Source organism: Microtus ochrogaster, chromosome 5, assembly GCF_000317375.1.
Source record: "Microtus ochrogaster isolate Prairie Vole_2 chromosome 5, MicOch1.0, whole genome shotgun sequence".
Classification (NCBI taxonomy): Eukaryota; Metazoa; Chordata; class Mammalia; order Rodentia; family Cricetidae; genus Microtus; species Microtus ochrogaster.
In genome coordinates, this window is record NC_022012.1 from 21,230,141 (window position 1) to 21,245,043 (window position 14,903).

Here is a 14,903-nt window from a genome sequence, read left to right on the forward strand (position 1 = left end):
TGGTTGTGAGCCACCATGTGGTTGCTGGGAATTGAACTCAGGACCTTTGGAAGAGCAGGCAATGCTCTTAACCGCTGAGCCATCTCTCCAGCCCAAACGTGTGCATTCTTAACATATAAATCAAAACAAGTCAGATGGATAGTGTTGGAGGAAGTCACCTCTGACGTTCACACATATGTATGTGCTTACACATGTTCTGGGCACATCACCCACAGACATGCACACCCATGCTCATACATACCTATATACATACCCCCAGAAAGCACTACTAAGAACAATAAGGCTGATGGAATCAAGAGTTTTATAAACAGTAATATACAAGATTTATGTTAAGATCTTTAGTCAACAGAGAACAAGTGCTTTTTAAGATACCTGACCTTTGAATTGATTTTATACTTAAGGTTTATTTTTTTTTAAATTATATGTGTATCCGTATATCTTTCTAGGGTATGTGCACTTGAGTGCAAGTGTCTACAGAAGCCAGCAAGGAGCAAGCTGGGGTCCCAGTTGGCAGTAAGCCACTCAACCTGGCTGCTGGGACCCAAACTCTGTGATATGGATTATTCGCCATGGGGCCGTCTCTCCGGCTCCCCAACCTGGCTCTTGAAAGCAAGCAAGGAACAGAAGCATAGCCAGGGGAGAAAACAGCCCTGGGTGCATGAGGTTGTGTGTACTGCACTAGCACCTCAGTACACTGATGGCTGGTGTGACTGTAGGAGCCTGGGACACAAAGTAAATGGGAGCTATATAATACAGCGTGCCAAGAAGCTTGGCCTTACATTAAAAGCAGAATAACAAGGAGGAAGTTGCTGATGAACTCATATAAAGGGAGAAGATAGGCATTTACATTTTAGGACCTACAGAGAATAGATTTATATTTGAAGACCATGGGGATCAAGCTATAGGTTAAAACATAAACGTGTGTGTTGGGTTCCCAGCTGCCCAGCAAGCTTAGACCTGAAATAACCACACAGAAACTGTATTAATTAAATCACTGCTTGGCCCATTAGCTCTAGTTTCTTATTGGCTAACTCTTACATTAATTTAACCCATTTCTATTAATCTGTGTAGCGCCATATGGCAGTGGCTTACCAGCAAAGTTTCAGCATGTCTGACTCAGGCTGCAGTTCCATAGCGTCTCTCTGACTCCGCCTTCTTCCCAGCATTCCGTTTAGTTTTCCCTGCCTAGCTCTGTTCCCCTATAGCTCTGCTATAGGCCCAATTTCTTTATTCATTAACCAATAAAAGCAACACATAGACAGAAGGACCTCCCACACCACCTGTGTAAAAGTGACTTAAGTCATAGGTAACAAGGATAGAATAAGGTGGAGGTAATGGAGTTGGAGGAAGGAAGCATCTCAGAGCTGCTTAACAAGTGTTGGGGTGGAGAGTAGAAGGACGTAGAAGAGGAGGTCCAGTGAGTTCAGTTAACAAACATTTTGACTACTTTATTTTCAATGCCCTGCTCTCAGTGCTCAAAAGTTGCAGGACTTGACATCTCACTCTCTTTAGGTTGCTCTTAATCTGATGGAAATTTCACAGAGCAAAGTCCGTTTTTGTAGGAAGTGTGTTACAAGGGCACAGAGGAAGGATATAATTGCATTTTGTTATTATTTCTTCTCTTCCTGGTTCCCTCCCTCCATCCTTTCCCTTCATCCTTTTTTTTGGCAGGAGATCAGATCCAGCGTCTTGCACATGTCACCCCTCCAGCTCTGGGAGCCATTTTTTTTGTCTTCTTTCAAATGTATACTGTGGGATTGTCTCATGGGTCATAGCATCTCCTTCCATGCTATGGAAAGAAAAGTGATTTAAAACAAGAGTGAAGGGCACTGTGCAGGGAAAGCATCAGTTGGTATTGCGCTTACCCCACAAATTTGGAGATCTGCATTTTCGATTCCCAGGATCCATTCTCCATTTAAAAAAAAAAAAAAATGAGTGTGGAGGCACATGGCCACAGTGCCAGCACTGGGAAGGCAGCCAAGAGGATCCTTGAGGTTTGCTGGCCAGCTTGTGTAGTTGAACAGTGAGTTCCAGGTTCAGTGAGAGACCCTGACTCAAAAGATAAGGTGAAGAGTGATTGAAAAGGACACTCAGCACCAACCTCAAGAACATGGACCTACCACATAACACACAAAAACAGTAACATGGATATTGTACATTGGAAGCGTTTTAAATTTTGTTCACATATTACTAAGCTATAGCAAGTTCTAGCTCATTTGCTATGCCATGTTTAAATGCTACGATGTCCTTTCTCTCCAGTATCACATTAAATAAAGAACAGTGTATCTATTCTTGTTGCTTTGTTCCTATCAATATGGACTTGCCTGTTATAGTAAGCTATTTGTGTGGAAATTTTGGAGGGAATGATTTTGCAATTTTCTCCTTTGTTGTAAATAGTATTTTGTGAGGGGGGAGATAAGGACAACTTATTCTAAAGGGAAAATTAAAACACCTTATTTGATATCAGATATGCAAAAGGCTGGGCTTACTGAGTGGATGTTTTATGTGCCAGAGAAATCCTGGAACTGCAGAAGTTGATCCCTTCCAGTGAGAGCTTGGTCGGAACACTTTGCTGTGTTTATAGTTACATTTCTCCTTTTCCTTCTCTCTCTCTCTCTCTTTTTTCTAGCCGCTATTTAAATAAGGCTTTTCGTATTTGGTCCAAGAAAGATAAATTCTCATCCACTTTTATAAACAGTGTGATATCCCACACTGTCACCGAGCACTCAGCACCAGCATGGATGCTGCTCTCCAAGATCACTTGCTCATCACCCAAGCTGGACTACACCAAAATAATGGAGTCATGGGAGAAACTCAGCAGGTTTGCATGCTTATAAAGTAGTCACTAGCAGACACCGATTGGCTGGAAACAAAGCTCATGTCTTCAGGAAATGGCCTACTATAATAGCTATTGCTTTAAATTCTGGCTTAAGAACAAGTTGAAAAATAAGAATCACATTTAAGCAGTTTATTTTTGTCAGAGTTCATTAAGCACCTTAATGTTTCCAGACTTCATAGTTAAGCCATTTAACGACTTGACTTTTAATATCAATAATCAGAATAAGTGGGGGCGGGGGTGGTAGTGGTGGTTTTGGCAGCATGCTATTTAATTTGGCACCTTCTCCTTTTCTCTAGTGAACAGTCTCCAAATCCAAACATCTTAGGTTATATGCTATGTGTCATTGGGCATATTGCAAAGCACCTTCCCAGGAGCACCCGGGACAAAATAGCTGGTGAGTCTAATGGAGATTGTCTTGAGACCTTGCTGTTTACTGCAGCTTTTTATGTATGTAATTCGGTGTATTTTGTAAGCAGTTAAATTTCAGGTTTTTCAATTTTTAGGTATTATCAAAGGCAAGCTGAATGGATTTCAGTGGTCTCTGGAGCTCATCAGTTCGTCTGTTGACACTTTGCAAGGGCTCTGCCGAGCGTCTGCAAAGACAGGGCTGGAAGAGCAGGTATGGCCACACACCCTCCTGTGCTTCCATCTCTGGCTCAAACGTGCTGCTCTGTCTGAAGTCTGAGAAGTATTGTCTGTGAATAGAGGGCATGGGAGGTAGCTTTTGCCACCATTCAGCACCGTATGTCCAGCTGCTGTCTTTAAGGGTTGAAGGCTGAAGACACACTCTCTTAGATAGCCATTGGTTCCACAAGCAAGTGTCTTTTAGTCGTGTGTGCCTCCTGAGTGATATTTATCTCCCTGGTGACAATTCTGCAAGGCTATCTTTTAGTAAGTGCTAGCCTGAATATCCCAAGAGCATCTGCGGCATTGTCTTTTACCTAATTGTAGAGTTCCACGCACAGCAGATGGTGTTTGATCCTTTGCTGTATCATATTCCTTCCTTTGGAATGCCTGTGCTATTATGTCACTCAAGGGTTTCCTGCTGGTATTGTGTCTCCAAAGTTGCCTAGCCAACTGGTAATTTTTTATAAATATTTTATTCTAGTAATTTTATATGAATAGTCAAAAATCTAAATGACTACTTTATGTAACAACTGCTGGGAAATTCTCATATCAGGATTGTTTTATGTATTTACTGTGACTATGATAGCAAATGTGTGGAGGTCAGAAGACACCTTAGGAGTCAGTTCTGTCCTTCCACCAGGTGAATGCCAGGCTTGGCAGCGGGGGTCTTCACCAACCACACCATCTCACAACTGAGGCATCTCACCGGCTGTATCAGTATTTTTTTTTTTATTTTATGTACATTGTTGTTTTGCCTGCATGTATGTCTGTATGAGGGTGTCAGGTTTCCCAGAACAAGAGCCACAGACAGTTGCAAGCTGTCATATGGGTGTTGGGAATTGAACCCAGATCCTCTGGAAGAGTAGCCAGTACTGCCAACCACTGAACCATCTTTCCAGCCCCCCATTTCAATGTTTCTAATAAATCATTTTATTATTGTCTTCTGCTTTCATCTTGAAGTATACTCTTTTTTTAGTTTTTTTTAAATTTTTCGCTTACCTATTATATTGTGTGTCTTTGAGTGAGTGATGTGTGTTAGGGTACTCATGGAGGCCATCAGATTTGCACAGTTAAATAATATTGAACAGTAAGAAAACATGGTATAGCTGGTGCTGTGTTGTTTGGTGTAAAATCCTGGGAAAATTGGTGGCAGGTTTTAAGGATCAGTGGCACACACCCTGCTGATGGCAGAACTGGGATTGGAGGGAAGGTCAGTTTCTAGCTTCCCGGCATGCTAGAAAAAGTCATCTCTGCTGTGGGCTCTTCTTGTGAATGTCCGAGGTCATCAGACTGTTTAGTTACATTGTTATTAGAGCCTGGGAGAATACAAAAACATAGTCCTTGGATCTAGAAACAAACAGCTACAAGAACTTGAATTGTGGTAGTGTTACACCCAGTACAGGAAGGAGAGAGACAACACTTACTGGTTCCAAAGATTTTAATAAATCACCCCATAAGCAAGTCACTGATCGATCAGGGCTGCAGGACAAGGACTTGGGAGCCTTGTTTCTCAGGACGCAGCAGGGGCAGAAGCAGGGTTCATATGCACAAAAATCACAAGCATTTGCTGCTGAATTACACTTACAGTTTTCACCAAGCAAGAATCAAATATTAGGGACTTTCCTCGTGTGTTCCATTATTGTCAGCTGACACAAAATGGGAGCTTTTCAGCCCAGCAAACCAAATTTATTTGTTCTTTCTGTTGTTAGGAGCAGTATATGTTTTAAAGAATTAAGGAACATAACAGACTGCTTCTATTGTCTAAGGAGGAGGTGGGTGAGCCATTTTAAAGTTCTCGGCTTCTCTTGGGCTTGGGAACTTAAACTGTGCTTCATCCAATAGGTAAAATAGAGTCTGAAGTCAAAATGACAGTACCCAGGCCAAACTGCTTTTTCCTGCTCCCTTCAGTAGGAAAATGGCTTTTTTTTTATTTTATTTATTGTTATTTTTTACTTATTTATTTATTTATTTTGGCCAGCATCTCCCATGGCAGTCAGCAGTAGAATAAGACCTCGAGTTTTTTCTGGCCTGCTAGGGTACTTGAGTCACTGTAAATACACTTGTCCTCATCCTCTGTAAATAAGTGCTCTGTATTTTATTGAGAACAAGAAATGATCAGAGTAGACAGTCAGTGCCCCTCTCAGCAGTGCTGTACACTTAGATGGCAATCTTGAACATGTTTGGTATCTGTAAGCTTGGTAAGAGTAGAACTTGTGTGGATGTCATTACACTCTTGATAAGAACTTGAACTATATCAGTGGGGAAAGTGTCTAGAATAAGAGGGCATTGGTCATGTCCTCCCTTTTGTCCTAGCTAAACTTAAGTCCTAGGCGTTTTCTGTAACTCAGTTTCAGAGACACCATTTTGGAAACAACTTGACAAATGGACTTTATACGGAAGACATTTAGATGAGGGGTTTGTGAAGCAAATGGTGTAGCATGTCAGAAGCTATGTGAGACAAGCTGCCTAGCAGAATTCAGATGTGTGAAGACTTTAACATGAAACAATTAAATTTGTTTGGTGTACTCAGATGCCCAATATATACAAGTGTTTGGAAGTTATAAAGGAGCAAATTTCAGTCAACTGAAGAAAACCTTCTGAAGGTGCTCACAAGAAGTTGTGCCAAAACTGGACATTAGGTGTTGTGTAGCAAGGATCCCCAAACTGTCTGGCAGTGACGGTTTTCCCAGGCTCTGTGGTTCTGAGTAGTTACTTCAGCTCAGCCAGGTCCTTGTCTTAGGCTGTTTATACAAGTCAGCTGTTCTCTCTTCCTAGGGATCAAGGCCTATTGATTTCAGGCTCTCTCTTGGCCAACAAGTGATGGTTAGGTTGTCTAATCTATTAAGAGTCATAGGTGTGATGCGGTGGTGGTGCACACCTTTAATCCCAGCACTCAGGAGACAAAGGAAGGTGGATCTCTGAGTTCAGGGACAGCCAGGGCTACACAGAGAAAGAGTAATAAACACCGTAGTTTTGAAAATTGCTAGACTAAGTCAGATTATGGTTTTTTTTGTGTGTTTGTGATTTTCTACTACTTGGCAAGTGCTGATATGACACCATATTGTCCTAGTACCATGTGCACCGGGTGACTCCTAAGATAATCTTTGAACGCACCTGACATACATGTGACACCATATTGTTCTACCACCACGTGCCCCGGGTGACTCCTAAGATAGTCTTTGAACGCACCTGACATACATGTGACACCATATTGCTCTAGCACCACGTGCACCAGGTGACTCACATGTGACAGGTAATGTCATTGCAGTAGTTTCCCTAAGATAGAAGGATGTGTCCTAATGTTCACTTCTGTGGAAACAGTTACACCTAAGTATTTTGGAATAGCCAATGAAGTACTAGAATTTGGGATTTTGAGAATGCTCTTAGGCACAGAAATGTGGTTATATGTTTTGAGTGGCAGTGACCCCCTGGAACTTTCTTTAGTCAATAAGAAACACTACAAACCTGTACCTAAAATATTACAGAAGAGTAACAACTGCTGTGTGTGTGTCTGTCTGTCTGTCTATATCTATATCTTGGACCAGAAGAGGATGTTGGGTGTCTTCTTCTATCCCTGTATACCTATTCATTTTTGGGCAGGATCTTTCCCCTGAACTTGGGCCTTAACCTTCAGCTAGGCTGGAGAACAGCAAGCCCCAATGATCCTCTTGTCTCTGCCCACTTTGGGACAGGCATTTTTAGGGATGCCTGGCTTGCTATGTGCTGAAATCTGAAGTCAAGACCTCATGATTCTGGATCAAGCACTCTTTAAGTGCTTAGCCATCTCCCCAGATCCCTGATATCTGGAGTGTCTAGCTGTGTAGCCACACTGGCTTGGAGCTCTCCATTTGCCTACACCAAACTGGGACTCAGGATCTTCCCACCTCCCCCTCCCAAGTGCTAGGATTACCATACCTACCATCAGTCCTTATTTTATGTCGATTAAAAGTGAAGCACTAGCTGTAATAGCTACTTCTCTACCTGTGTGTGGTAGAATTGCCATTTTTCCTCTACTGTCAGAAGGCACTGCTGTTAAAGGTGCTTTATAGATGTGAGAACCAGATTTTATGTCTGCCTTTTGCTCTTCTAGAGCAAATGTAAAAGGAAAGATGATAGACACAATACTCTTTCAACATTTGCCCTAGCCGGTTCCCATGACTAGGTTGCTGCAAGCGTTGCTGTGGTGTGGGACAAGCAATGGCAGAGGTGAAAGTCGTGGGTGTGGTGACTGGGGTCTTCCATGCCTTCCAAGAGCCTGGAGGTCCTGAGAACTGGGCTTGGGGCGTCATCTGAGCTATGTGAGCCCCCTCACAGCTAACCTGTGACTTGTGCAGGAACTGCTGAATCAGGTGTGCAGGGATGTGCTCTCCACCTGCGAGCACCACCTCTCTGACGTCCTTCTGAAGGAAGATGGGGCAGGGCACATGAATGAAGACCTGGTGGTAAGCAGCTGCTTTTTCTTAGTCTTCCTACAGCAGGGTTTCTTCAAAGATGATTGTGAAGTGTGAGTTTCAGTTGCTATTGTTGGGGAAAAGCCTTTTGTAGCTTACTTTTTGGGGTTTTGTTTTTTGCATTACGTGTATGTTTGTGTATGTTTGCTTGGGGAAGGAAGGTACATGCATGTACATGCAGACACTGGAAACCAGAAGACATTAGATGCTATGGTGTTGGAGTCACAGGCATTTGTGAGCTGCTAGGGACCAAACTCAGGTCCTCTGCAAGAGCAGCAAGTGCGCTTAACTGCTGACATATCTCCAGCGCCTGTTTGGCCTTTTGACTTTTAAAATAATTCTAACATGTCTTCTGGGCTATTTAAACATTAGAACATAGCCCTGTGGGAATAGAGCTGAGCTTTGGTAATATGCAAAGTAAAAGGGGAAATTTGACCACCCAGGACACAGATGCTCTTTGCTGAGCCAGCTATTTTGATGAACACTCCCTACTTTAAAAATAGTGTCAGTTTATGAGACCCCTGTGAGTCAGGACACATAATGCAGTTAGCACATCTGTTAACAGTGATTCTGATCTGGCATCTGACATTGTCTGACAGAGAAAAGAAGCCATAGTTTTGTTGCCCTTCAGGATGGATTGTCATGTAATCAAACCTGGTTGGTTCTCTCCTCTGTTTAAATGAGAGGAGCACCTCCTCTCTGTATTCAGCTCCTGCTCTGCCAGCTCAGCTCTTGTAGTTAGTGATTATAGACCAGGGCTAGAGCTGAAAGGGAAGGCCGCTTTGCCAGCAGCTCCATTTGTGCACATTCAGTGATAGGCATTGGCATTGTGGGACTCTGGAAGCTGTCTGTGGACTTCGGAGGACTTGGATTTTATCAAGTGTCAGTCACGACCCACACCAATATTACAAAACAAAACACTGTATCTTTGTTCAAGTTTTTTTAAAAAAACTCAATTGCATGTACTATTAGGTTAAGGAGTTTTTTGGATTTTCTTTCTTCAAGACAAGGTTTCTCGTGTAGCTTTGGAGCTGTCCTGAAACTCGCTCTATAGACCAGGCTGGCCTCAAACTCACAGGCATCTGCCTGCCTCTGCTTCCCAAGTGTGCCACCACCACCCAGCCAAGTAATTGGTTTTGTTTAGTGGACACAAGATCTTGCTATGTTGCTTGGGCTGACCTTAAACTTCTGGACCCAAGTGACCCTGCCACCACACCCCGTCCCCAGTAACTAAGATTGTAGGCATGATGCAGGTACAGCTGTTTCTAGCTCTAAAACAAGCTGTCACCTGACATTTGACTTCAATAATGCTCATTTATCTTCGGGGTAAAGAAAGACAATATTATTTATTAAAACAGGATATCACTAGAAAACATAAATAGTGGTAGCTGGCTATGAGGAAGTAGGACTTTGTGTGTGTTCTGAGCAGGAAACACTAACCTGGAGGACAGATTGGAATTATGTTTTACAGTATAGAGTGAGCTTACATGCATCTAAAAACAAATTTAGTTTGAAATGCTAGGGATCAAACACAGGACCTTGAGCATGCTAGGCCAGTGACTTCTACCACTGAGCTAGACCCCCAGACTGTTTATGTACACTGTTGGTCTGGATTTCACTTTTAGGAAAATTAAACAGCTGGTTTCATGAGGTATTCACCAGGCTGTTGTAGGAATAAATAAATACCCACACCAAACATGGTTGTGCACGCCTTTAATCCCAACACTCAGGAGGCAGAGACAGGTGGATCTCTGTGAATTTGAGGTCAGCCTGGTCTACAAAGCTAGTTCCAGAATAGCCAGTGCTATTACACAGAGAAACTCAAATCTCAAAAAAAGAAAAGAAAGAAAGAAAGAAAGAAAGAAAGAAAGAAAGAAAGAAAGAAAGAAAGAATTACCCACTAACTGTAGAATACTCAGCAAAATTATTATGAAACCCATAGCTTTCACATGGCATCTTCATATTCTTTAAACACTTGCTGTATATGTTAATATGATGGGATGACACCTTCTATCACAACATAATTATTAATAGAAGTTCCAATTATTCACAGAAATGTCTAGATTTAGATGATAAAATGATATGGTCATTTTAATTTGGAATTAATTTTATTAAGTAGCAACCAAATTTTATTAATAGTCATGTATATTTTCTGAAAAAGTAGTGATCTTTTTGTAATTTGTGAAACAAAATGATGTTCATTTTGCATGTTACTTAGCTAGAGTTTATGTTCTTTTTGCCTTGCTTTTACTGCAATATTAATTCTTTTTGCAGGTGAAATGTATTTTTACCATAGGAGATATAGGCCAGTTATGTCCAGCTATAGTGGAGAAACGAATCTTCCTTCTAATCCAGTCTATTCTGGCTTCTTCTTCTCATGTGGATCACTGTAAGGCCTTTGAAGTCACCCCTGCACCATTCTGTCCTGAGCCTCATTAACTGTCTCAATAATAATCGTTTCCTCTCCCTTCCCCACAGTACCATCATCTCAAGGGACCACAGATGCCCTAGCCAGTCAGCTGCCTTTCCAGATCAGCTCTGCCATGCCTTCCGTGATTAGAGCACATGCCGTCATCACTTTAGGTAAGGGTGCCATGGTGGAAATGTGACCGTAGTCTGTGTAGCTTTTGTCTCAAATCAGCTTAACCACAGTAATGTGCTATGCCCTGTTGAGGCTGCGCCTACTCCAGCTTTTATGACTTTAAGAGTTAATGCTGGTGTGAGGGACCCGCACTGCAGATATAACAGCACTCAGTGAGAGCCCTGGAGGCTGTCACTCATTGCTGTGATGAAATAGCTGGCAGAGAGGAACTCTAGTGTGTGCATCTTACAGAGTGAAAGCAAGGTAGCACTGGCTGGTCATTTCAAGGCAGAGGACAGGAAGTGAGGTTCCTCAGAAGCCAGGCTGAGATAGTATCCTCAAAATCCCTCCCCCACTGACCTATGCCTCCAGCCTCTAACCTAACCTCACAAAAACAGCGTCATCAACTGGGAATCAAGTGTTGAATCACATGACCTAAATGGGACGTTTTACATATAAACCATTATAATACACATGGAGTTTTTTGTAGGATTATGGTAATTAATTACTATTATACCTCTTTCTGTTTCTATAGAGCTTTTGTTTTGCTTTGTTTTGTTTTTTGAATAATCACAGCATAGCTCGTGAAATCTATCAAGAAGTGTATTTCAGAGGCTGAGGAGATGGCTCAGTTTATAAAGTGCTCATAAACACAAGGGCCTGATTGTAATCCCCAGAAGCCACATTTTAAAAAGGCCAGGGGGCTGGAGAGTTGGCTCACTTTTCCAGAGAACCCAGGTTCACAACTGCTAGTAACTCTAGTTCTAGGAGATCTGATGCCCTCTTTTGGCCTCTGCAGGCACATGAGTGATATACATGCAGACAAAATACCCATTGACCTAAAATACATTAGAATAAAAAATAATTAAGAAAGCCGAATCCCCTGGTCCATGCCCCTAATCCCAATCCTGAGCATGCAGAGACCAGCAGATCCCTGGTGCTTCCCGGCCACCTGCCTAGCCTGCTTGGCAAACTCCAGGCCAGTGAAAAGCCCCATCTCGAGGGGAAGAAAGACGGTGCCTGACAACACTCAAGGCTGTCTTCTGGCCTTCTCTGGGACTTATGGATACACGTGCGTGCACAAATGCAAAGAACTGTGCTCTAGGTACTACACTGGGTCTCAGGAGGGGAAAGTTGGAAGTCCAGTTTATATAGCAAGATGGCTTATTTAACGTTTTCCAGAACTAACAGATGAGCTGCAAGCTCATTTCTCCATCAGCTCAAATAGCTCATCATGAAAACACTGACCTGTGGCTGTCATTAAAATACTCTGTCTTTAAAAGTGATTGTGTATTTTATAGTAGATATTTGTCATGGCTGTGGTTTGGTTTGGGGCTTTTTGTTTTTGTGATATTGGTTACTTTAAAAATAGCTAGGAATTACAAGTAGGAACAAACATTCCCCAGGCCACAAAGCAACACTCCAGGGAATATAATTTAGCAGCCTCCTAACTATGAATAAAAAAATCAAATAAGTCAGACAACATTCTTTCCTGTTATCTAGTCTGTATTTTTAATTCAGTAAAGTTTTCTTAGAGCATGTGTATAATCAAAATTAAAATGTGTTAGGTTTTACTGATAATTTTATGAATAAGTGGGTAACTATAAAATTCAGAGAGTGGCTTTAAGTAGAAGGCGATTTTTGCAGAGTGAAAATCATGTGTCTCAAGAAACTTGTGTGGGAGTTTATTTTTCTAAATGCTATTTTTAAACCTTCTAATATTTGTCTGTGAGTTTGTTGTTGTTTGTGATTTGGGGCATCTGTTTACTCTGTAACCCATAGTGTGGACTCTTTCCTGCCATAGGTAAACTGTGTTTACAGCATGAAGACCTTGCAAAGAAAAGCATCCCAGCCCTTGTGCGAGAACTTGAAGTGTGTGAGGATGTGGCCGTCCGCAACAATGTCATCATTGTGATGTGTGATCTTTGTATCCGGTACACTGTCATGGTGGACAATTATATTCCCAATATTTCCATTTGTCTGAAGGATTCAGATCCATTTATCCGAAAGCAGACACTGATCTTGCTTACCAACCTCTTACAGGTATGTGTAGGAGTCAGGCTGCCCTTTTCTGCTTACCATGCTGGCTTAGGGAATATTCAGTTAACAATGATATGCTTGCTTTGTCGTAGAATCAAAGACAATTATTCTCATTTCTGGTTTAGATTATCTTATAGTGTTTAGTGCTACTGGCATATTTGCACAGCAATCCTGTGAAGCAGGGCCATTCTACCTGTAGACCTACAGAGAGAAGTGCTTGGGGGTAGGCGGCTCCAGCCAAGTCCATGTGTTTCAGTCATGATGGCTCTTGCTTTAGAATGTAGATTGTATTTGGGATGCACTATCTTACAGCATTGCTACAAAAGTCCAGTGCAGCCGGGCGGTGGTGGCGCATGCCTTTAATCCCAGCACTCGGGAGGCAGAGGCAGGCGGATCTCTGTGAGTTCGAGGCCAGCCTGGTCTACTAGAGCTAGTTCCAGGACAGGAACCAAAAGCTACAGAGAAACCCTGTCTCGAAAAATCAAAAAAAAAAAAAAAAAGTCCAGTGCACTGTTTCCAGTCTATCAAACATCTTGAGCTGTAGTGCTGAATAGAGCATTTGGTATTAGCCTGTAATGAGAAGGGAATATTTAATTTTTAAAAACGAGGTATTCACTAAGTTTTACATCTTTTCTATACACTCATAAGCTTTTCTTCTCATGCACTATGTACCTTACAGAGGCACCAGTGAATTTGCCCATTAAAACTATGTTCTTTGTGTTATTTTCCTCACACCATAGGTTTGGTATGTTTTTGACCAAATACTCCTCTATATCTCTTTGAATGAACAAATGCTATGTGCTTTCAAAGACGTTAGGTAGTAAACATTATCAAACTAATTTCAGGTCCCCGATGGACCAGTAACCAGCATAAAGAAAAGTCAGCAAATGTCTGCACCTTGCTATGTCTGATGTTTACATATTAAAATTCATGTGAAATACACTCTCTTTATTCTTGTACAGGAAGAATATGTGAAATGGAAGGGCTGTCTCTTCTTTCGATTCGTCAGCACTCTGGTGGATCCACAACCGGACATTGCCAGGTAACCTTGCCTTCGCATGTCAGACAGCTCAACAATTTACCGAATTTCTGGTGTTCACTGTCTTTTCAGGGTGGTCAGCAGTTGTTTGGGTCTTAGTAGGCTTTTAATAATTACCGGAAAACCTTAAAGTACTAGATGATAACACAGACCTTATATGTGCATGCTTTAAAAGCAAAACAAATGGGAACTGATCATACTGGTAACTAATCTCAGCTGATTCCACCATGTGCTGACATTGCCTGCTCTCACTAAGGAGTGGTAAAGAACACTCCACCTTGTCATTAAACTGTGTGGTAGCGAAGGCCTTGGCTACTGACTCTCTAGTGGTTTCTAGACCAAAAGAAAGGTTAATTTTGACAAAGAGATCCAGCTTTATTGTAAGGAAGAGAGTCTAGGAATTAAAAGCACAGTGTACAATGCAGTGTACAGATCGCAAAGGTGCTTTGGAAATGGTGTTTGGTTTCTTGAGAATTGGAAGGAAGAGTGTGGCTTTGCCATTCCTTAATCTTTAACCTTGTATTTTTTTTTATTTTTTAAAGACTTATTTTCAAGGGCTTTGGAAATGCTCTGATAGAAGTTGTTGCTCCATATTATGTTGTGTGAATAACTATTTTTAAAGCAAATCTTCATTTAGAAAACAAGATGCCGAATGCTACAACAAAAGCCACTGCGGCGGTGGAAGGTCTTTCCGGAGTTCATGAACTATAAATAGCTTGTGGTAGTGGCTCGCTCTCGTTCTAAATTTGGTCACCAATAATTTGGTCTGCTCTCCGTAGAAGAATTTCTGTTGAGTTCTTTGGATTTAATTTTCAAAGGAGGAATATTTCACATAACAAAATAGCAGAAGGTTAACCTTATAATTACTATTGTCTAGATCCAGAAGCAAAAAAGCTGGAGCCACCAGCTTCTTTTATAGTTGGGAAAGGGATGAGATGACTGTGCCACTCCTACCTGATCTCAGTGTGCTCCCTAAGAGCCCTTGTTACCAGCAGTTGCATAGTTACACCAGGCCTGAACACTTGTGGCCAGCAATAGCATAGTCACACCAAGGCTGGACCCTTGTGACCAGTGGACACATAGTCACACCAGGGCTGGATGAACCCTTGTGACCAGTGGACGCGTAGTCACACCAGGGCTGGACCCTTGTGATCAGCAGGCACATAGTCACAACAAGGCTGGACCCTTGTGACCAGTTGGCGCATAGTCACACCAGGGCTGGACCCTTGTGACCAGCGGGCACATAGTCACACCAGGGCTGGACACTTGTCACCAGCGGGCACATAGTCACACCAGGGCTGGACACTTGTCACCAGCGGGCACATA

At 42.1% G+C, this 14,903-nt stretch overlaps 1 protein-coding gene across 1 annotated transcript in view; it reads left to right on the plus strand.

Annotated features, from left to right (window-relative positions):
- Ncapd3 (non-SMC condensin II complex subunit D3) overlaps positions 1 to 14,903 on the plus strand; it is an 89,610-nt gene that overhangs the window by 43,239 nt on the left and 31,468 nt on the right. The window contains exons 18-25 of the mRNA XM_005346972.3: positions 2,630 to 2,821; positions 3,136 to 3,233; positions 3,343 to 3,458; positions 7,801 to 7,908; positions 10,192 to 10,306; positions 10,396 to 10,500; positions 12,303 to 12,541; positions 13,501 to 13,580. Coding sequence (XP_005347029.1) covers positions 2,630 to 2,821; positions 3,136 to 3,233; positions 3,343 to 3,458; positions 7,801 to 7,908; positions 10,192 to 10,306; positions 10,396 to 10,500; positions 12,303 to 12,541; positions 13,501 to 13,580 — 1,053 coding nt within the window. The remainder of the gene's footprint in view (positions 1 to 2,629; positions 2,822 to 3,135; positions 3,234 to 3,342; positions 3,459 to 7,800; positions 7,909 to 10,191; positions 10,307 to 10,395; positions 10,501 to 12,302; positions 12,542 to 13,500; positions 13,581 to 14,903) is intronic.